Source organism: Periophthalmus magnuspinnatus, chromosome 9 (genome assembly GCF_009829125.3).
Source record: "Periophthalmus magnuspinnatus isolate fPerMag1 chromosome 9, fPerMag1.2.pri, whole genome shotgun sequence".
Taxonomy (NCBI): Eukaryota; Metazoa; Chordata; class Actinopteri; order Gobiiformes; family Gobiidae; genus Periophthalmus; species Periophthalmus magnuspinnatus.
In genome coordinates, this window is record NC_047134.1 from 11315378 (window position 1) to 11339467 (window position 24090).

At 42.3% G+C, this 24090-nt stretch overlaps 1 protein-coding gene across 1 annotated transcript; it reads right to left on the bottom strand.

Annotated features, from left to right (window-relative positions):
• Positions 1-493: 493 nt before the first annotated feature.
• On the bottom strand, positions 494-22688 carry npffr2a (neuropeptide FF receptor 2a). Its single transcript, XM_033972988.2, has 4 exons — positions 22615-22688; positions 9695-10029; positions 4229-4328; positions 494-1423 (listed from the first exon to the last, which is right to left on the bottom strand). Exons 2-4 carry the CDS (start codon positions 10020-10022, stop codon positions 571-573), a joined length of 1281 nt encoding a protein of 426 aa, XP_033828879.1. The 5' UTR covers positions 10023-10029; positions 22615-22688; the 3' UTR covers positions 494-570.
• Between the last annotated feature and the right edge of the window lie 1402 nt (positions 22689-24090).

Here is a 24090-nt window from a genome sequence, read left to right on the forward strand (position 1 = left end):
CAAGTATACATTCAAGAACGAGCTCATGATATATCCATGAATATATATAAATGGCATCAAAACGAATGCTTTTATTTAATCACAGAAATGAAATGTAAACTTAAGGTTGTGTGATGCACTGTTTTCTTTCTTTTTTTTTTTACATCTTTACAGAGGTATGTCATGGAGCAGCACGATAATTAGCATTAGAGTGTCCATAAATCCCATATACTACAGTAGCAATTGCATCATTTTGTACTTTGACCCACTACACTAAAGAATTGAGTTTTCTTTTTCACTATAAAAGATAAAAAGTGTAAATAAACGTATTTATCTTGGTCTAAATGATGTAAGTAGCAAAAGTAAGTGATTACGTGATTAGAATCTGAAGTTTTGATGTTGCGTAGATAAAAACACAAAAAATACAGTTTATTTGTACTCTTTACCTTTTAATATAGCAAACCTTATTCTAAAGACTGCGTGTGCGTGAGTTGTGCCATCTACTTATGCAAATAGTGGACAGCTTAATTCGATTTGACAAAGACAATTTCCTGAAATTCAAATATGCCCGTCACCTTGGTGGGAATATATTCATATAGACACCGCGGTCACGCCACCACTGCTGCAAGATCCTTTCTCAAGGTCCTCCATGACGAGGTCCTGTTCAGTCACGTGGTTCAGTCTCCGGCAATTAGTCTTATCCAGGCTATTGAGAGAAATGGGTTCCATAGAGGTTTGCACATGGTTTGCTGGCAGCACTGAGTTTCCTTGCAGCCTGTGGGAGTATGTTTTCCTCCTCTGTCCGTTGGCCGTGCACAGGCTAAACTTAAACACGGACTGAAATCCTCTTCGGAAATTCTCATTAAAAAATCCATAGATAATAGGGTTGACGCTGCTGTTGAAAAAGGCTAGCCAGTGGGCAAAAGGGTAAATGTAAATATTTATGATTCTGTACTGTTGTTCAGTTAGGCTGGCGTAGTCGCTTAGCATCATCAGAGTCCACAGCGGCAACCAGGAGAGAATAAAAAGCAACGCTACGATTAAAAGCATCTTAATGACTCTCTGTTTCTTCTTGGACACAGTGTGGCGGTTGTCGTGGCCCGGTTTACCTCCCGTCGGGACCGTCGTTTTGAAAAGCGTTATCCCGATGCGAGCGTACATGATGACGATGAGGGAGAGGGGCGCCAGGTAGATGTTCGCAAACAAGACCGTGGTGTATATTTTACGCATTTCCTGATTGGGCCAGTTCTCGCGGCACCAGTAGAAGGGGCTGGTCTTGTTGTCGTAGCCCAGTAAAACGCGGATGGTTTGCTCCTTGGTGACCTGCAGCATCACCCCGGAGGGACACATGATGGAGATGGCGAGCACCCAGATGATGACGATGATCAAAGTTGCTGTGGAGATGGTCAGCTTCTGCTTGAACGGGTAAACGATGCAACGGAATCTGCAACGACAGCGGAATACGTGAGTGAAATAGCAGCGTTTATCAGGGGAAAAACATGACAAATTTGAGCAGATTTGTACACGGTTCTCACTGGGTCATTTTTTAAACAAACAAACGGTACATAATGGTACATGTTTACATCAGAAACATCCAGAGAACATCATGTACATTATGGGACTGTTTTACATGAGAGATGGGTGACAGATGAATACACTATAATGACCAATTTGTATGTTTGTCCAGATAATCACACATTAAATTCACTCGGTAGCCGTATATTCCTTTTCTCATTTCCATTAGAAAGAAGATGTTGAATACACCTTAACAAATGACTCACTGCGCTTCTCTAAAAAGACTGTGTAAAAACTCTAAATGTCAACTTCCCTGATTGGAAAACAGGCTTATTGCTTCTAGAAGTAACATGTGCTATTTCATATTTTTATAAAGCATTTGGCGAGGGAATTTTGACCAATGTTTGAGGATGTAGGTAGATTATATCTTAATCCACTTCCTGTTCAAAGAGGGACTCTTTTTTTTTGTGCAGAATTACCTCCTTTGTCGCTCTTCATCCCTGCTTAAAATTTGTGCCTTGTGGTTTTCAATAATTGGTTTGTGGCTTTTTTTTAAGTGGAGAGTCTATTAAATATCTGAATGTTTGAGAATTTAAGTGCTCTCAAATCCAGGTTTTGATTTAAATAAACAGTTGTCTAATTGGCTCCAGAATACACTTGTGTACACTTGAGGATTAGCCAATCAGGGACATGCACGGTCCGTCTATTTCAGAACAAATGTGGAAAAAGGAAAGGCTAAAAATTGCAGGTTTATGTAGAATTATTGCACAAAGAAACAAACTGTAAATGTTGTGCCTGTTTAAATCTATTATGTCTCATCTTTGTGTTGATTCAAAGCAATAATTCAGATTTTAAGATGAACTGTTTCAAATATGTTCATTTTACACCAAATATTTACATGGAAAACGGTGATATATCAAAATAGCATCAGCGTTTCATTAAATTGTTATGCCTGAAACAGCAAAAAACAACACGACAATGACATTTTCAATCCTAAATAAATTATAACTAAATGAGTGAACTTTACAAAATGGAGCTGGGAGTTAAATATTGACTCTTAATGCTTGTTGACACTGATAAAATAATAATGTTTTTATTTTGCTGGGATAGAATAATTTTATCTGCATCGGTCTGTGTGCGGCTCATCTAAACACGTCCCTCCTGAAACGATCTATTGACATAAACAATCACTTTTACAAGAGCGACCTTGCCACGAGGAAACGACGCAACATTTTAATTGTGCCTGTGTCATTGCGTTTTCTTTAGGGGACAAAGTTTTAATGAAGTGTGACAAACTCCACCAGATGATTATTAATACAAATAGAAGGTTACATTTGCAATAACCAAGTGTCCATCTTTGTGGATCATGTCTGCTGATGCACTCGCAAGTGACCCCCAAATAAATTGCCCGCGTGGAACATACTTGGCAGTTTAATCACATCACAGTGGACGGAGGGTGACTTTGTTATTTGGGCTGCCAGTATATGTCCCAGTGCATGCCCTTGCCTTTGCCCGTGTCCCCTGAGGTGCCACTAAACACTGGCATGATGAGTCTTAAAGGATGGATAAAAGAGCAGCTGGTGTTTTCACATTTTACACTTTATTCTCATATAAAAACAAGCTGAATCCATGTGTGGTGTGCGCATGCTGGGTGCTAGATTTATTTACAACACGATTCTTTGCGCCACCCGAGCGTCCTAATGATGTGCAAAGAAACTGTTCAAGCACAAAACCACTTGACTCCAGTTTCCATCCAACACGAGCTAACATCTAATTGTTGCACATTAAAATGGATCGGTGAGATGGATGATAATAGTTACCCTAAATGAAAAATCAGCTTTTGAATTCTAAAAAGAAGAGTTACATCTGGTGTTCACTTTGTGGATTATGCATGAAAGACTCTGATCTTGTCCTCATTATCACACTCAGACTAATTTGCAGCATCTGACAGTGTCATCGCTAACAAATGTCTGAAAGGTAACTCCAGTGGCCTTCACACGGCTTCTTATCTCTAATGCCTTTGTACTTCTGTTTCTGAGGAGCGACACTTCAGCACGAGCTTTTGCGATGGGTTTCAATTTCGCATTCAACGGAGTAAAGGTCAAACAGCCCCGATTCACAAGGCTAACTCAAGAAACACATTGTTACGTTCAGCACCAAGTTGTCTGCTGTGTTTTCTAGAAGCCGCTAATGCAATTTATTGGACAATCCTGAGGTTGTGCCATTAGTTCAGTCAGTATAGATTTTTTTTACTGTGTTCTGTTTGTTTGGGGTGTTAACGGATTCTCGTAGCGACAAAAAAGCACGTATTTCACGTCTTAAAACCCTATTGGATTGTAAATGCATTGATTTGTAAATGTTTTAGTGCTGTGTGAAAGTACTTGGCTTCAGTAACATATGGAGGATATCCAGACACATTTAGGGAACGTTAAGTCTTCTTGCTGAGAGAAAGGGACTATGGGTAATTTTCTTGGGTAATGCATCTGAATAATAGCGCAATTCATCACACACGTTCCTAATGAATAGAGTGGAAGTGAATCGCAATAAACTGAATGTCTGAGTGTGTTTCCGTTGTCAGAAAATACACGTACTAGGAATATATTGCAGGATAATGAACATTTCTTTAATTTTAAGTAAAAAACATAACCATAAGACACATTTATACATATCCAGGTTAGCAAACTTGTAGGAATAAACCTTTTCGACGACTAAAAAGTGGAGATATTTGAGTTACCTGTCAACTGCAATAGCGACCAGAGTGAAGACAGACGCCGACACAGATATTCCTTGGACCATGCCACTCATTTTGCACACCAGGCTTCCAAAAGGCCACCCTGTTGATACAAATACACTGTGAACTGATGCGCTGTGACAACATACTCAAATACAGAGGCTTATAGAACGATAGCTTCAGGTCCAGCGCATTCCTTTAGCGCTATGTATGGATATGTTTTATGTAAGGATTCAGATGGATTTACTCCCACTCGTTCAAATGGGTTTACGCCCACAGTCACATCAAAGCAATGAGGAGATTTGTGATAATGTCAGTTCTAAATGTCTTGAGGGGGAACAATGGCTTTCGCAGCATTTAATCTGGACTGTGGAGATGGTGGAAGGGTGGCGCCGTAGCTCCCTGTGCGCCGTGTAATCACAACGAGGGATATCACCAGTGGCCTTTTACTCTGACCTCAGCACATTGCACATCAAATCGAAACACAGAAATAGCAGGATATTTTTGGAGGTGGGACTTGCAGTGTAAAGTTCTTGATGTAACTTGATGACACAAAGTAGGAGCGACACTGTAGCTGTCAAAGGCGAATGAGAGGCAATCACGCTGCTATGTGTGGAACATGGAAACAATGACGTCAGCTTGCTTCATTTTAATACATAGTTCTGAATGGAATGATTCACTGATTTTACCATCTGGCTTGAACACTGCTACACGTCTGTACTCAACCAAGTGCAGCAAGCCATCTGCTTTGATCACAAAAGAGAATCGTATTTATCGTGGAAATTGTTGGCATTAAATTGAAACAGTGGTCAATTTTGAAATAATTTAATTCCCAGTACATTTCCAGTCTGTACTGTGGGTTTCAATGTCTTTTTTGCATTTACATATTTCCATGTAAAACTCCAACGGTTCTGTTCTCCAAATAGTTTTCTATGAGTCAGACACATCTTCAGCACCACCTACAACACCAGTTTATATTCTGAAGGACTTTGGGCTCCTTTATATTTTTATGTCATACTCATGACTGATTTGAAAGATGTCAATGCCTGTGGCCAAGACACATTTTCCTAATCTTAAGAAATATTTATAGGTTATATTTCACATCTCGCAATAATTTAACTACAATTAAATTATCCTCTCTTTTTCTTAACAAAATATGATCCAATAATCCCACATTCATTCATATATAATTACCTTTTTCAAGTTGCTGGCATAAAAATGCATAACTTACTGTGGTAACTGTTTTACTCTTTTAGTCAGTGTATCATTTTGCTAATGCTGTTAGCCGTCTCTCTTAATGCTGCGCCGTGTCACTTTGATTAGAATATATGTTTCATGCTAATTTTGTTTACTGAGGCTGCTGTGTGTGAATTTCCGTTTCAACGGTTGTCTTCTCTATTAATCAGTGTTCATTAGCAAATACATTTTCAAATATCCAGTCAAATCCCCAAATACCAAACTACAATGGGAATTTAAAAAGACAAGAAATAAGTCTCCTGTTTCCTTTTCCACTTCACAAGTCCTGACTCCTGCCCATCATGTGTCTCCTGTGGAGTCTCATAATTTACAGGAGGCAAAAGAAGAAAATGAGGGTGGCCATTGTTGAACATTTTTATCACAAAGTGACCAGAGCTATGGTCAGGCTGTTCTTATAGTGTTGATAATAGTCATCTCTAACACAATGTCCTCTGATATGTTTTATTTAAGTTAATATTATGTTAAATCTTCAGCAGTTTTTTATTGTAACTGTTTATCTTGCAATGTTGTTTGTATCAGTATTGAATAAATAAATAAATAAAAAAAAAAAAATAAATAAAAAAATAATAATAATAATAATAAGCCTTAGTCTTTTATTGTGCTTTTACAATTCTGTGAATTATTCATTCACTCCACACTCGGTGGTGGGAAGATACAATTGGAGGCAGAGCTGCCCTGGGGCAGATTGACAGAAAGAAGGCTGCCAATATGCGCAAACGGCCCCCGACCTTCACCAATGTTCACTCACACACCACTTTCATAGTAGGCAAAGTGGATGAAGTGTCTTGCCTGAGGACACAACAATCTATGCCTCTGGTGTCCCGTTGTGGCGCCTGGAATTCCCAGTGGTCTCCCATCAAACTCTAACCAGGCCTGGCCTTGTTTAGCCTCTGAGACGTGACAAGATCAGGCTTTGACAAGGAGGTTGTGCAATGGAAATTAAACTAGAAGAATTAGCCTTAATAAAAAAGTCCAGTAAAAGTGAATACAATGAATATTGTTACTGCAAAATAACAATATTTATTGCATTATATTTTTCTGTATTTTTTCGTTCGCCTTTAAATCATTAAACACCTGCCAAAACACTGCTTCTGTTAAAAACAAACAAACTATAATTTCTTTTAGTTCCATCTTTTAGTTCCATCTGTGCTTAGAGATCATGCTGAACCTCATGCACGACACCAGACCTTTGATAAAATGTACATGATTAATGTAATTTAAACCAAACGCCCTTATGCTGAGAATGAAGTGACACGAGAGTCTTTCAACATGAAGTGTGTGGCAGAAACATGTTTATGCACACACTGAGTACACACACACTGAGTACACACACACTGAGCACACACACAGTGAGCACACACACACTGAGCACACACACACACACACTGAGTACACACACTGAGCACACACACACACAGTGAGCATACACACACAGTGAGCACACACACACTGAGCACACACACACACACCCACCCCCACACCCCGTACACACACTGAGCACACACACACACACTGAGTACACACACATATACACACTGAGTACACACACTGAGCACACACACACACTGAGCCCACACACACTGAGCCCCCCCCTCCCCCACACACACACACACACAGTGAGCATACACACACAGTGAGCACACACAGTGAGCACTCACACACTGAGCACACACACACACCCCGTACACACACTGAGCACACACACACCCCCACCCCCACATTGAGTACACACACACAGTGAACACACACACAGTGAGCACACACACAGTGAGCACAGACATACACAGACCACACACACACACACACGCACACGGAGCACACACACACTGAGCACACACACACAGTTGTAACAGAGGAACAGGACACAGCTCATGTCTCGCTTGTGCCTATTGGACGTCCTCTTTTCTGACAGAATGATTTTTCTCCATATCCATTTGCTTTTTTAAATCACGTCTGAATGTCTATGGCATCATGTGCTGACCAGTCCACTGTCCCTGTGTCCACTGTCCCCGTGTCCACTGTCCCTGTGTCCACTGTCCCTGTGTCCACTGTCCCCGTGTTCACTGTCCCCGTGTCCACTGTCCTCATGTCCACTGTCCCCGTGTCATAGTACTTGAGTTGATTGTTTTCTTCCGTCTTTGCTCGTGGGTTCAGTGGTGATGGAGTTTCACTCATGAAAACTACTATAAAGTGGAAATCTCCATTAGGATTAAAACTAAAAACTTTTTTTTTATACATTCACAAGCAAATGAGGTAGATTAATCTTTAACAATAATGTTAATTGATTCTGTTTGGAGGGCACTCTCCATTATAGCAGACAAAATTAATGAAAAGCACAAATGAGCGATACGTTTACTCCCACAGGCTTTGTTTTATTTCTTAGACCACAGCCATATCTCTGAATACAGCTTTACACTATATTGTATATCCTTCCTTCTTACTGGTGCCATGACAAAGAAATAATTTGTCATTCTTCATTTCTTAGTTAAACATAAAAGCTTCTCAAAACATTTCCTAGGATTTAACCCATAACGGCCACTGGGGGGCACTCTAACAGTAAATGCAAAAGTGAGACATGCGGAAAGATTATGAACTGAACTGCTTTTCAGACACAATTTAAAAAAAGAAAAAAAGTGTTTCCTAAATTAAAACAAAAAAAACCTTCTGTGTACCATCTTTCTGTGTAAATATCACATGTTACAACACAAAAACCTGCAGCTTATATTCAGGTGCGGCTTATAAATGTACAAAATTGATTTTCTTTTCAAATTTAGCTGGTGCGGCTTATATTCAGGTGCGCTCTATAGTCCGAAATTTACGGTACATTCCAACATCATCCTTCACTGACACATTCATTTTTCTAGATTCCATCATCGTGTTTGATGCTCATCGCCGCTGTCAAGTGAAAGCCTTACAGACGTATTATACACTTATACTGTTTCATTTATAGATATCATTCCATCCAGTCACATGGCCCGTAGCCTCTTCACATGCTCAACATGCTCAGACTGCCATTGTCAAAGTTACTGTCAAATCAGGTCAGGGCAGTGTTTTAAAAGTATATATGTATGTATGTATGCACTGAGACCATAGCTGTCATAACATCACAAGACCACAGTCCCACAGCTCCTCCATGTTTAAAGCAGACCACTGTAAAAGAAAACAATGTATGCTGTGCTAAATACTCTCAGCTAAATCAGGAATACTCTCTGAAACGCATGTGAACTTGAAGTGAGAAAACGTCACCTCTTTTTTGGGCTGTTCTAATATTTGACCTCACCGGAAATGAGGTCTGTGCTATATATAAAGGCGTTCTTTCAAAATTCAAGGTCTTTTATAAACATATTTTATAATGACTGCATCACGAAAGGTAAGTACAAAAAGATAATAATTTACTTTTGAAAACACACACACAAACATGTTGGCTGTGTATCGCTATCACTAACCCCACCTCCCATGATAAACTGTCATGATGCACGCATTTCTGTCTCCTGTGTTGTTTCCCTGTGTGCTTTTCCTCTCCCTCACCTGCCTGAACCTGGAGCTGGGTGGAGTTCCTGGCTCCTCCCGCGCGCACCTCCATCCCATCAGCGCAATCATCGCACCTGCCGTGGATAAGAGGAGCCAGGACCAGACAGACAGACTCGGTTCGGTACCAGATCGTCCGCGTGTCAAACGTGACTATTCCTGCTCTGTTTTTGTACTCTCTTGTTACCTTTTTGATGCTGACTGGATTTTTACTTCACTCAGATTCCTGCTCCCTGCTCCAGATTCCTGCTTCCTGCTCCTCTGCCTCTGGCTCTGCTCCTGACCCCATGTCCCTGCACCGCTATTATCTGTTTTGCCTCCACCACCTTGTCTCGTCCTGGACCCCGGCTTGCACCCCGCTTCCCGCCCTGGTTCCTGCTCCCTGCCTCCGTTGTCCCTGGTTCTGTCCCTGTTCCTGTCTCCCCCTCTGGTACTGGTTACTCCCTGTTCCTGTCCCTGCTCTCCGCGACACATTCCCGGACTCTGGCTCGCACCCGGCTCCTCGCCTCTCGCCGGACTAATTTATACTTGTCTGTTATTTCACAAACTGTAAATAAACACTGTAAACTTGCTCCGAATTCTGCACCTTTTTGGTCCTACCTGCACCAGCATACGACAATAAGCACTTACATTCCTGTTCTGAAGTTGCGCCCTCTACCTCGCACGACACCGACTTGTCCTCACCTGTTATGATGTTGTCCAGGAGCGTGGTGGGCATACAGAAGATCCCCACCAGGAGGTCACTGACGGCCAGGTTTAGGATGAACAGGTTGGTCACAGTCCTCATGTTCTTGCTCCGTAGCACAATGAAACACACGACTCCGTTCCCGACCATACACACCAGGAAAATGAGTAAGTAGGACACGATAAAGATGGAAGCCGTGGAGGGCGGGTGCAGGTAAAATCCCACATAGGTGATGTTGTTTCTGGGCGGGACAATCTCTGGGCTGGAGTTGTAATATGTCCAGTTATCGTACAGTTGAGTGAAGTTGGTTTCAAATCCTTCGTTCATTTTAAACCTACAGGAAAGAAGAGCAGAGGTGTGAGTCGCAGTCGCTCACTTTTATACGTAACCATGTCTTTAAAGAGCCACTACGCGATGTTTTTCCGTTGTATTTCAGCAGAATTTTTTCATGCTCCAGTGTATATATTGTACAAGATCCCCCTTTGAGATTAAAATAAGCCTGCTTTGTTCTATCTGCATCTAATTATCAAGCGTTTTATTGTCATATAATCAGGAAGTGCACATTAGTAAGTCAGTTGTTGTTGCAAAACTTCACACTGGTCTCTGAAAGTTGTCCAACGCATGGTGAATAATTAGGATGCTCGGGATGCATAAAGTGAGTGAGGAATAGCTTTATATCACTACAAACCATCTCTGTTTTTCATGCTTTTAAATAAAAAATCAGGTACAGTGTCTTTAAACGGTGTCCAGGGACTTGCACAGTGTTGTGTTTAAACTTTCTGTTCAACTTGGCATCCAGAATAGGGATATGAGTCTGATCTGCTACTTGGCTTTAGGGAATCTGTTGATACCGAGTACCTGTTCAATACCGCAGTGTTCTGAAGCCAAAAACAAAGGTGATTCCTGTAAAAAGACGCTCACAGCTAATTTTAAACTCTGCATTCACTCCAAGTACATTACAGAGGAAAACATCAAGTCTATTTTCTGTTTGTACTTAGCATCATCAGAGCCTAGTCTACAGTCGTTAACCACTCTGGGGATTAGTGGTAGCATTAGACACGAGAGGAAACAGTTTGTATAAGTCACCTTTAACTAAAAATGTGCAGTAGGCTATGAGAGTTTACGCCAGCATCACCCGTACCAACAATCCCAACCTAGAATGACCTGCGGTTCATGTAATTCACACAGATTGACACCGCACTATCACGGTCTCTACTTAGCTCCTAGTGCATAATTTATGATTATGACATATAACTCACCATCGCCATATGGAACACAGTCTTATACAGAGAAGGATTTGACCATGTTTGGAATACTGAGCGTCTGGTGAAAGGAGTAATAGCTGCATCTTTAAAGGAACTGTGTGCACATGTTTGATTTTAAATGCCATAAATAGGAGGTATACATGTTCAAATTAAATATAGTTTTTACGGATGTTCGTTACTGAGGAGTCAAAGAGGAGCAAGCGAGTCTGAAACATAACATAAAGTCAGAAGAGTTTTAATGAGTTCCACACAGGTAAAGTGAAAAATGAAGCAACAGACTCTCAGGAAAGAATCGAAAGAGAGTCCTGAGATGTGCATGTTGATAGTTTTTAGTGTCTCCCAGTGTATTTGTGTATCTATATGTGCATGTGTGTGTATCTGTGCATGGAGGAGGGTCCTTTTCTGGTCTGCACGGTGTCCTTCTAAGCCCCTACGCTGGTCAGCACCACATCTTCATCAGTTCCCACATTCCATAGGTCTGTACTTCCCTTGTGGGCATGTGTTATTCACGTTAGCGTTAGTAAATCACCATACCAGTTTGATGTAGAGCTGCACTGATAGAAAATACCTTACATACTGTATGCTATAGTGAACAAACTGAAAAAAGCGCATTAGTAGGTCAAGTGAGTGAGTGTATGGAAGTACTACACTACTATGTGACTGCTATAACTCTAAATAATGTGTTAACAATTGGCAAGTCAGTCACATCTATTTTTTTATGTTATGATTTGGAGTTTGGTCCTCAAGATGATTATCCAATGACAATCCAAGGATCCTCACACGAGTCTCAAATTTGTGTTGTCAGTTTTGAAATCCAGTTGGTTAAAATCAAAAAGGACTCTCTCTGCTCTGAATCCACATCCTTAAACCCCTGTACCTGCAGCTAATCATTAATCAGTGCTAGGGGAGGCTCTGCAGCTCAGTGAGTGAATTCTGGAGGTTTTGTGCATTTGTGTAAAGCCTGTACATCTACGGAGAATGAGAAAAACATGTATCCTCTATATGCAGGTTAGCACAGGGTCTATTGTGATTGCAAAATGGAGGCTACACAGTTCCTTTAATCTACAAAAGTAAAAAATAAATAAATAAATAGTGCATACCAGAGCAAGTTAAAACTATTATTTTCATGAAAAGAATCAGAAAGACTCAGTTAAGTGCCTCAGAGCTGTAATCAATACTTCTTTTTTCTGAGGGACAAGTCTCCGTTCACAGTATTAAACGGTCAGATTGATGTCAAGTATTTCAGGTCGTAGTGATATTCTCCAGAGAAGGAATGAAGGAAGGAAGGATGAAGTGTGTTTGCTAACTTCTGCCTCTAACTTTGACCTTTGACCTCTTGTCGATTAAATGCCACAGCCCTGTCACCATGGTTACATCATACTCTAGTGGTTCATCCGATTAGCTTGTGAGGAATGCCAGCATAATGAGCAAACCATGTCATCTGCGCATCAGATAGTCCATTGATCATAACAGCACAAGCACATCAGGGTGACAAGGCTGTAATGGAGGGCTAATCAGGGGCAGATTGGGACTGACATCCGGGAATCAGGCCACGGGAACTGGAGCTGCTCCTAAGAGTACTTCTCCTGTCTTCTGACATAAAGTGTCAGGCTTTTGGGAAAGATAAATAAGTAAGTCTTCTCAAGAGACATAGAAATGGCCTTTACTTTGTATCGATTAATTAGTTTCAGTGTTTGTTTTTTTGTCCACTAATATACTAAAAAAGTTTAGATGTAATGCTTTTGACAGACCTATTGAGATAAAGCTCCACTAAAACAACAAGAAGTAATGTATATATACAAATAGACCTGGGAATCGGTCTGTATATTATGATATTAAATCAGGTCGTCTGCAAGTGATTTAGCACCAGGTTCTCCACAAACATGAGGTGTGAGTTCACCAACTGTCACGAACGGCTCTGCTCACCGACCCCCGCGGGCTGGCTATCCTTGACCACTCAACGATCCACAGTGCTACCGTATCATCACGTTTAGCGGGGATTCTGATTTAGAGGCGTTCAGTCATAATCCCACAGATGGTAGCGTCGCCCCATTGGCTCCTCAGCCAAGCACATGCACCAAACATCTGAACCTGCGGTTCTTCTCGTACTGAGCAGGATTACTATTGCAACAACAACATCATCAGTAGGGTAAAAGTAACCTGTCTCACGACGGTCTAAACCCAGCCCATGTTCCCAGTTAGTGGGTGAACAATCCAACGCTTGGTGAATTCTGTTTCACAATGACAGGAAATTGGTAACTTTTCTGACACCTCCTGCATAAAACCCAAAGAGTCAGAAGGATCATGAGGCCATGCTTTCACGGTCTGTATTCATGCTGAAAATCAAGATCAAGTGAGCTCTTGCCCTTCTGCTCCACAGGAGGTTTCTGTCCTCCCTGAGATCGCCTTAGGACACCTGCGTTACTGTTTGACAGGTGTGCCGCCCCAGTCAAACTCCCCACCTGCCACTGTCCCCGGAGCGGGTCATGCCCAGCGGGGCCGGGCGCTTGACACCAGAAGCGAGAGCCCCCAGCCTCACCAGGTAAGTGAAAAAACAATAAGAGTGGAACTTTATCTCACTAGGTCTGTCAAAATCATTACATCTATCAATTAATAGAAGAAAAATATGTTTTCACTCAATGTTGAGTCAAAAAAAAGTGCCAACTTTTTATTTGCACTTCAAGGGAACTGTTTTGCATTTTTTTCTAAGGTCAATAAATTAACATAGCTCTGTGTTTTATTGTGCTATTTATTTAATCTATGGTTCATTTTCAGAAGGGTTTACTGAGGTTATTCTGCGTAGGATGGTAAGAGTTGCATAAAGTTGCATAAAAATTATTCTTCACAAAATTTCCTGTTGCAGTTGCACAGGAACTTGTTATTGTGAAATTTCTCAAGAGCGTTTGTTAATTGTACTGCCTGAAGGACAGGATTGATCTGAGAAACACAGGGATCGCCCTGTATCAAAGCAAACATGACAGTATACATGTGATGGGAGACATGTTTGAACACAAGTAAGAACCACACAAATAGAGTTATGAGGAAACAGAGTTATGTCACATCAACAGTGAAGAGCTAAAGACTAACAACAGTCAAAAGAGAGGAGACCTAAAGTTTGCTCTGTATGAGTCAGGAGTATTTGAGTGGAGGTGTTTTCCATATTTTAAATGATGCATAGCAGATAACAGGCTGTAATTAAATATTTATTTGCTGTGAGTTGGGCAGGAGTGAGTAATGCATTATGTTCAGAGGAGCAGGGTAAGTATAAGAGTCTGATTATGGACAGACAATAGTTTCAGGCAAATCACAGCATTTGCAAGGCCCTGTAAAGAACTTTGAATTACTTCGTGTACAAACTTGCTATACAGATAAACTTGCTTTGACAGTATGTGATGCACACTGTACATTGACACATAGACAGTCAAGTGAGTCTGAACTGTGAACAGCAGAGGGCAGAGCACACACCCCTGTGGAGCAAACACGAAAACAAACACAAAAACTACAAGAAGGGAGCTGCTGGGTCACAGCTGGTAATCACATTTATCATTAGATTTTATAATACTTTTGAATAAACACTGGTTCAACATTAGCCTAGGCCATTCGACACTGTCCCAGTTCCATTTTGAGCACATTTACCCAATCAAAAGATAATGTTTGTTTTGAATTGTTAGATGCTATGGCAACTGTCCACATATTTCAACCCTCCAAACCCACGAACAGGTTGAATTCACATTCTATAATGTGATGATCCTCTAATCTCAGATGGTGGACAGGAGTTGTTAAAACTATGGGAGATATATAGATCAGTAAAAATCTGCACATGTTGAATCTCATCATTATATCCTGGCAGTTTAGAGTGTTGTGATCTCATGTGAACCCAAACTAGTGAGCGAGAGCTAAAAAAACTCAATATACCATCTAGCCTGTCCCTCGTGAGCATCCAACTCATCACAGGTAGCCACGCAACAAACTGACCAACAAACTGAGCTGCCAATGGTCTGAGAAAGACTGATGTGAAGCCAAGAAATGTCATTCATTTCATCTTTGGGTCCTTTGTCTTCTTTCTCTACTCACATTACATTATGCAACAGAGGCAGATTAAGGGATTTTGGTTCACGCTTTTCAGTGAAATTCATCAAGTGTGATCTTCACTTCAAGACTTTTTCCTCTGCAAGATTCAACTAATGTACGAAATCATTCCTACGTATGTCTGGAGTATTTCTACAAAGAAAAATCTATATTGGCAGAGTGTCTGTGTCTGGCATCTATTAATCTGCATAAAAGACATTTGCACCTTTCTAACCATTTTGCAGTAACATATTCACAGCTAATGTAAAATATAATCTGCAGTACACTACTAAAAAGGTTAACATCTACTGACCAGCAATAATAGACAGTTGGATGAGCAAGAGTGCGTCCAAGCTAATAAAAGGCTTGATGCTGAGTTTGCATAAACCCATGTGTCATCATGTCTGGATGAATCTCCTATTTAGCTCCTACTAAAGGTTTCCTGCTGACCAGAAACCCTTTAGCGTCAGCATTTAGTGACAGTGGGCAGGCAGTTAAGATAAAGCATGGAGAGTTTCCCACAATATTGCTATGGGAAATAAACAGAGGTAGGTGGTCATGGTTGGAGGTAATAGATTGTGGCAGCTGAGACATTAAAAATAATGACTAAAAACTGGATTCTAGCAAACTCCATTTCCAACTCTATAAAGTGCAGCGTTCCTATTTGTCTGCATGGTACTGTTAATGCATTGCTTGAAGTATTCCACAGAATTGCACCTAATTTACGAAGAGTTTCTGAAAAGATGCTATAAATGTTTCATAAAAGCATTTCTTTGAGCAAAGCCATTACTTTGCATTGAGTTATTTATTTGTGCTGTAACTGCCAATAAAAAAACCTAGTCCCCCTTCGTTAGCACTTTGAGATTACCTTGAAATATAAAGTGCAATAAATAGATTATATGCAAGAGCACTCTTATAGGATTTGCAAGGTACTTTTTATTGGTTCTATCTTTTCAGTATCTGTAGTTACATAAAATATACAGAGGTACCATTTAATCTAATAATTCCCAGGTCACGCTGTAAAATAATTGTTCTTGACTAATTACTTCTCATTGCAACATCTTCAAACATCTCCCAAATGACGGTTAAAGGGGAGGGGAAACCAATGTTTAATCGTTCTCATTCTGATGTATTTCTTTCTGGAGTGAGTAATAGTATCATCTTGTACTGCAGGCTACAGTAGTGTAACTTTTAAACACACATTATTCATTCACAGCTCATTCATACTCACTAATGGAAGCATATGATCAGACCACTTAGACACTATCAATAGAGACTCTATACATATATCTTGAAAGAGTAATGGTTGTTTTGCTGTCCTTTGATATTAAAAAGCGTGTGAATCTTACACACTCACATCTCCTAACTGTACAAGGGAAGATCTCTGTGTAAAAGTCCATTTTCTAAAGCTGGCCTATGGTTTTGACAGCAGGAACACTGCGGGGATGTAATAGCACTACCATTTCTTCCTTACCCTGGGAATCGGTTGAATAAAAAATAAGAGTAAATAAAACATGATCAGAATGCACGAGTGGTTAATTGAAGGAGCTGAGTTTGAATATGTAAGCGTAGGTCTCTGTGTCACATGATAACTCTATTTATGGACAAATGCATATGTCATGATGATGGGTGGGTAATGCGTGGACTGAAGTTACAGCGGATGTACTGCAGCTGCTTTTAACGCTCGTTTACTGAAGACAAATGCATGGGTAAGTCTGTCCAATATCTGGTTTTGATAGTGTACCAGATGTTATTGATTTGATGTAGCTGTTAAAGTAAAGAGTCCATTATTAGCCTTAGATTTCTAGCCTGATTTGAAGATTTTGGAGCGAGACTGGAGTTGTTTTGCATCCACACACTGATCTGTTGGTGAATCCACTGGTCCATATTCACCTGCTTCCAGTGAAATTTAGATCTGAGTGTCATCTGCATAGTTGTGGTAGGACACATCATTGCTCCGTATTAACTGGCCTAACAGCAGCATGTACAGACTGAACAACAGGGGTCCCAGGATTGACCCCTGAGGCACCCCACAGGTCAGGGGCATTTTATCTGAAACACATTTTCCTTTCATTTATTTCAACAAAGTACTGCCTTTTATCTAGATATGACTTGAACCAGTTTAGTGCAGTACCACAGATGCTCTCCCAGTCCTCTAGTCTCTGTAGGAAGTTCCCATGATCCACAGTGTCAAAAGCAGCACTCAGATCAGAATCAGAATCAGAATCAGAATCAGAATCAGAAGACTTTTATTGCCATAGTCTGTGAACACAGTTCACAAACTAGGAACTTGATACGGTGAAAAAGTGCAACATAAACACACTGAATAAATACAAATACAAATAAGAGCATGCACAAAGTTAAAAAGATATGCTTAAAAAATCAAATGAAATACTTAAAGGGAAAAAATATGTACAATAGCAGCATCAGAACAACAGTGCAAAGTGGCTTATTAAAGTGACCGGTGTTATAAAGTGTCCAGTTTAGTGCAGATATTATAGAGTGTTCATGAGACAAACAGCAGAGGGGAAGAAACTGTTCTTATGGCGAGAGGTTCTGGTCCCAATGGACCGTAGCCTCCTGCCAGAGGGAAGTGGCTCAAATAGTCCATGTCCAGGGTGAGAGGTGTCAGCTGCTATACGGCCTGCTCGCCCCCGAGTCCTGGAGACGTACAGGTCCTGTATAGATGGAAGGCTGCAGCCAATCACCTTCTCAGCAGAGCGCACAATGCGCTGCAGTCTCTGTCTGTCCCTGGCAGTGGCCCCAGCGAACCACACAGTGATGGAGGAGGTGAGGATGGACTCAATGATGGCCGTGTAAAACTGCACCATCATCTGGACTGGCAGCTTGCGTTTCCTCAGCTGCCGCAGGTGGAACATCCTCTGCTGGGCTTTCTTGATGAGGGAGCTGATGGTCGGCTCCCACTTGAGATCCTGGGTGATGCAGGTGCCCAGGAAGCGGAAAGAGTCCACAGTGGTGATGGGGGAGTTCGTCAGGGTGAGGGGAGGCAGGGGGGCTGTGACTTTCCTGAAGTCCACGATCATCTCCACTGTCTTCTGGGCGTTGAGCTCCAGGTTGTTGCTGCTGCACCAGGACACCAGCCGGTCCACCTCCCTCCTGTAGGCAGACTCATCGCTGTCCGAGATGAGTCCGATGAGGGTGGTGTCATCCGCAAACTTAACCAGTTTGACGGAGTCGTGGCTGGAGGTGCAGCAGTTGGTGTACAGGGAGAAGAGCAGGGGAGAAAGTACACAGCCCTGTGGAGATCCTGTGCTGATAGTCCGAGTGTCCGAGACATTCTTCCCCAGCCGCACGCGCTGTCTCCTGTCTGTCAGGAAGTCAGTGATCCACCTGCAGGTGGAGTCAGGCACGTTGAGCTGAGCGAGCTTGTCCTGGAGTAGAGCAGGGAGGATGGTGTTGAATGCAGAGCTGAAGTCCACAAACAGGATCCTGGCGTAGGTTCCCGGGGAGTCCAGATGCTGGAGGATGAAGTGAAGGGCCAGGTTAATGGCGTCGTCCACAGACCGATTGGCTCTGTAGGCAAACTGCAGAGGGTCCAGGAGGGGGGAGGTGAAGGACTTGAGGTGGTGCAGGACCAGGCGCTCAAATGACTTCATGACTACAGACGTCAGCGCCACAGGTCTGTAGTCATTAAGTCCAGTGATCCTGGGCTTCTTGGGGACGGGGACAATGGTGGACAGCTTGAAGCAGGCTGGGACGTGACATGACTCCAGGGAGGTGTTAAAAATGTCCGTGAAGACAGGAGCCAGTTCCTCAGCACAGTGTCTAAGGGTGGAAGGAGAGACACCGTCTGGGCCCGCGGCCTTACGGGGATTCTGCTTCCTGAAAAGCTTAGTCACGTCCTGCTCCACAACTGTGAGGGCAGTGGGGGAGGAGGGGGGGTCCGAGGTGGGTTTGGAGGTAATGTCCGTGATGGTGGGGGAGGAGGGGGAGGGGTGTGAAACTTCAAACCTCGCATAAAAGCCGTTTAACTTTTCTGCTAGTTGTTTGTTGTCCACGGCGGGAGGGGCTTTGGGCCTGTAGTTGGTGATTTGCCTAAGCCCTCTCCAGACAGAAGCAGAGTCGTTGGTGGAGAATTGCTGCTCCAGACGTGTATTGTATTTCGCTTTAGCCTTTTCCACCTCTTTGCTAAACGCATACTTGCAACGCCTGTAGCCCTCACGATCTCCTGCCCTGAAAGCCATCTCCTTTTCCCTCCTCAAATGTCTAAGTCTGGGTGTGAACCAGGGTTTGTCGTTGTTAAAAGTCACCCTGGTGCATGATGGAATGATGCTGTCCTCACAGAACTGAATGTATGACGTCACAGTGTCTGTGTACTCATCCAAACTGTCTGTGGCAGCCTTGAACACATCCCAGTCTGTAGTGTCCAAACACGTGCGAAGCTCCTCCACAGCCTCACTGGTCCACTTCTTAGAAGTCCTCACAGCAGGTTTGGAGAGTTTCAGCCGTTGTTTGTAAGCAGGGATGAGGTGAACCATGACGTGATCAGAGTATCCTAGAGCAGCGCGGGGCACGGCTCTGTAGGCTCCACTGACCGTTGTGTAACAGTGATCCAGCGTCTTCTGCTCTCTCGTCGGGCAATTAATAAACTGTTTATATTTGGGTAGTTCCTGGCTCAGATTTCCCTTATTAAAATCCCCCAGGATGATCAGTAAAGAGTCCGGGAAGGTTCGCTCCACATCCAGAATCTGCTCCGCGAGCACGCGCTGGGCCTCGTGCGTGTCCGCGCACGGAGGGATGTAAACAGCGGCCAGAATGAATGAAGTGAACTCACGTGGAGAATAGAAAGGCCTACAGTTAATGAAAAGATATTCCACGGCGGGAGAGCAGTGTTGGGAGATCACAGTCACATCCGTACACCAGGCGTTGTTGATGAAGAAACAGACACCTCCACCTTTCGTCTTTCCCCCGGAGAGTCCCCGTTGTCTGTCCGCGCGGAGGAGCTGGAATCCCTCCAGTTGAAGCGCACAGTCCGGGATACGCTCATTGAGCCATGTCTCCGTGAAGCATAAGACGCAAGAGGAAGAGAAGTCTTTGTTTCTCCTCATCAGCAGCGCCAGTTCGTCCGTCTTGTTGCTGAGTGAGCGAACGTTAGACAGGAAAATTCCAGGTAGGGGCGTGCGAGCGCCGCGTCTCCGGAGGCGCACCAAGGCCCCTGCCCGCTTTCCTCGTCTTCGGCGTCTCACTCTTTTGGCCAAAGAGTGAACAAAATCTACTGCAGGAACTAAAAAGACCGGCAGTAGATCGACAGGAGTGGTAGTTCTGATGGATAAGAGCTCTTCACGGGTGTAAGAGCACGCGAACACAGGACAAACGCACAAAAACAAAAAACACACAGCGCACCAAATCACCAGGGCGACCGTACGTGGCGCCATCTTGGATCATCCTAACCCCATCTAACAGGATCAAGACTGAGACTTTGCCTGCATCAGTGTTCAGGCAGATGCCATTTGTCACCTTGATAAGAGCAGTCTCAGTGCTGTGGTGGGGTCTAAAACCTGAAAATACCTCTTGGGAATGTTCCAGACTGAAGTGACATGTTATCTATTTAAGCAGGCGGTGATGGCGCACTACTGAGCACAGACTCTAGTGAGTAACACATCGAGGCAGCATGTAGATGAACTCAGACTGGTGACGATCTCTTGGACAGTTTTGTTAGTTACAGGTGCAAAGTGAGTCAGCTCTAAGTGTCTAGGTGGCTGCAGGGTTGTTGTTTAAATGTGTTTGATTTGGTCAAATTTCAGTTCTTAGTCCTGGTTGTGGATGTTTACTTTAAGCTGCTTTGAGACTTGGTATAGTCCAAGTTCACATCTGGACCAGAGAGGATGGTGTCAGTGACTTGAGTGCCACGAACCACAGACTGGACTTACACTGTGGTAATATGTCACATCACACATTCAAAGCTGCATAATATCAGCACCAAAAGCACAATTAAAAAATATGACCCTTTAAATGTATTCCTCCTACACTTTTGTTTACTGTCACACTGGAATATTCCAGGAAAAGCAACAACATCTTGAAGGAAACAAGCCAGTGGCTGACCTCCATAAAAGTTACAAGGTTCATCTTTGATTAAGTCCAGAAATTAATTTTTTTGCAGAGCTGGAGTGTCATGTTCACCACAGCCCCACCTTATATTTATCCTCCAAAGGTTCAATAACAGCTTCAGGTTTACATACAGTGGTTTTGGAGCTTTTCATTAAAAAAGAAACTTTTTATTGTTGTCAACTGAAATCTCAGTTTGCTCAGTGAGATGGAGGAAAAAACGGAAAAAAAAACAACAACAACAATTCTCTACTGTGGAGGCACATGGTCTGGAGGACTGGAGATCGATCAGACAAATTATGAACCAATGAAGCAAAAACTGAACTGAAATACAAATTAAAGGAGAAGATTTGAAAATATCAATTGTGGAACATCAAAAAATGAAATAACTGTCACTCGATCAATCCGAGTATCCACAGCCTCGTGCTTTTGCTTTATTACATTTTACAATATGACATCTAAGCCAAATGTTACCAGAACAGCTGCAAATGGTTTAGAGCATCTAAGAAAATCTTTTTACAGATTAAAATTAATCAGTTGTCTTGGTTGATGCTGGCTCGAGTCTCCGGCCATTCAGCTAAAGAGACTAAAATGAAAAAAAAAAAAAAAGGATCCTATTCACTGAAAGCCTTTTCCACAGTAGAGCCGACTACAGACTCATACAGCAAAAAAGTGTAGAATTAATTAATATAGTATGGATATTTCCTAATTATGTAAATGAAAAAAAAAATGTAGACTTTGAAAACATCATATTTTAACAGCATTCAGTGAAACCCCCAGAGGCACTGCTGCTCTAACACTGGGCTTTACAAAATATAATTGCTTTTAATTATTCACTGACTGTAGCCTAATTGTTTGCTGAGCCCTGGAGAGCGCTCTGACCCCAGGCTGATGTAGGTCTAATGTTCATGGCTTCAGTTCTCCTGCTCTTCTGTCACCAGCAGAGGTCCAGAGGTAACATGTATCTGCTCCTATAGTCCACATCCACATCTACATCACCAGCAGAGGTCCAGAGGTAACATGTATCTGCTCCTATAGTCCACATCCACATCTACATCACCAGCAGAGGTCCAGAGGTAACATGTATCTGCTCCTATAGTCCACATCCACATCCACATCTACATCACCAGCAGAGGTCCAGAGGTAACATGTATCTGCTCCTATGCTCCACATCCACATCTACATCTACACCACCAGCAGAGGTCCAGAGGTAACATGTATCTGCTCCTATGCTCCACATCTACATCACAGAGGTCCACAGTGCACAGCACACGCATGACTGAGCACTGCCCCCTGACAAAGAGCCCCTGTGTGGACAGGAGATGCCTCGACACGCACAAATCACAACAGCCAAACAGTGGAACAAATGACAACTTGGAGCAGACTTATTCACGGCAGCTTAATTAACACGATAAAGTTCCATCACGATGTCAATACAACAGCCCCTCTCCTCAAAAATCACACAATCATATATCATGAAACAAACGTGCTCTTTATACAGACAGCACAATGCCTCTTACCTGCTTTACTTCAAATAAAACTTCCGATGAAATGTGTGAAATAAAATCAAAGTGAAACATCCAGTTTGCTGGAGGAGAGACATGCAGAGAGACAGTAGAAAGTAGAAGCTCTAGAGTGAGTAGCTCCGCTGAAGCATCCGCGCCTCTTCAGTGCGTCTTGGACAGGGCTGATACGCGCGCCTCAGAGCGCAGAGCTGGAGCAGCTCTGAAGCGCCAGCGCTATTTGAAGCACTGACGACGCCGCGACAAAAAGGGGCGGGGTGAATCTGGATGAGCGCTGGGCTGAGCGGCTCCACACGCCCAGTGATCCCTTCAAATGTGTCCGATGGAGAGAGGGCAGGTCACAGATGGTCCGGACAGCGCGCATCTTTGTACCAGTGGATCACACAACTGTATACACTGCGTGTGCCAACTACATCACAACTGACACACGAGGATTATCCAGCACATTACGCACAACATCTCTGCACATCTGCAATTATTCATATACATAATTGTTAGAAGAATGTAGCACAGTTAAACACAGTTAAACATCTTAAATCCTGTTTGCCTTTTGAATAGTTTATTTTTAGTCTGTATGTTACATTAGATAATTACATGAGCTCAATAAAAAATAAACTGTTATTGGTAACAGAATGATGCAGCACAGTTCTAATTATTCAGAGGTCATTTTGGCACTAATCACACTACCTTTTTATTTAAAAACAATGAATCTGGTTTGAACCAGGGTGAGATCAGGATACTTTAAGAGGACAGTGTGTAAATATTTTACAGTGTGTAAATACTTTAGTGTGTAAATACTTTACAGTATGTAAATACTTTAGTGTGTAAATACTTCACAGTACAGTAAGTACTTTACAGACAGGGGATTGTAGTGAGGTTGGTGAGGGGAGTTTTTCAAAAAGAACCATGTGCAATTAGTCTGTAGATAGTTTAACTTGGACTCTGGGGAATGAAACATGTTGGAAATTTAAATTTAAAAATAGTATTTATTTTTCATTTTGTTTCAGGAGTTTTAATATGTCACTGCTCAGCCTTTTGTCAGCCCTGGTTTGGGGAAGTACTTAAATTGATCTTTAACTATAGGGACATGCTCTCTGAATGTTTAAAATGTCAGTATATATTCAGTTTCAAATGAGCTGAGAGTCCATGTTTTGTGCAGACTTATAAGTGTAAAGTTATGTATTTGTTGAAAATGGGGCAGATTTGGCCCACTGTCTGTGTGCACATGCTTTTTGTCAGTCTGTGTTTGACTTTGACTCAAAGAGACAACGCCTGAGGAAACTGCATTGAAATAAAACTCATTCTAGATTCATGTCCTTTTTTAAGTGTGTTTTGTGTGCCGGGCAGGACCCCCACCGAGACGCACACAGAATGAATTAGCAGAGTGTGCAAGTCAAATCCAATCCTCTAAACTCTAATTGCAGCTTTTGTCTCTGCCGTGTGTTAAGTGAAAAAGTCAATTTTAAACATTTG

Bases quoted from the DNA above. Each gene is read 5' to 3' on its own strand.
- npffr2a (XM_033972988.2), bottom strand. From the start codon at position 10,022: ATGAACGAAGGATTTGAAACCAACTTCACTCAACTGTACGATAACTGG. The intron at 4,329-9,694 runs GTGAGGACAAGT...TTGTATCAACAG, and splicing joins CCTGGACAACATCATAACAG to GGTGGCCTTTTGGAAGCCTG. The intron at 1,424-4,228 runs GTAACTCAAATA...CTGTCGTTGCAG, and splicing joins GTCGCTATTGCAGTTGACAG to ATTCCGTTGCATCGTTTACC.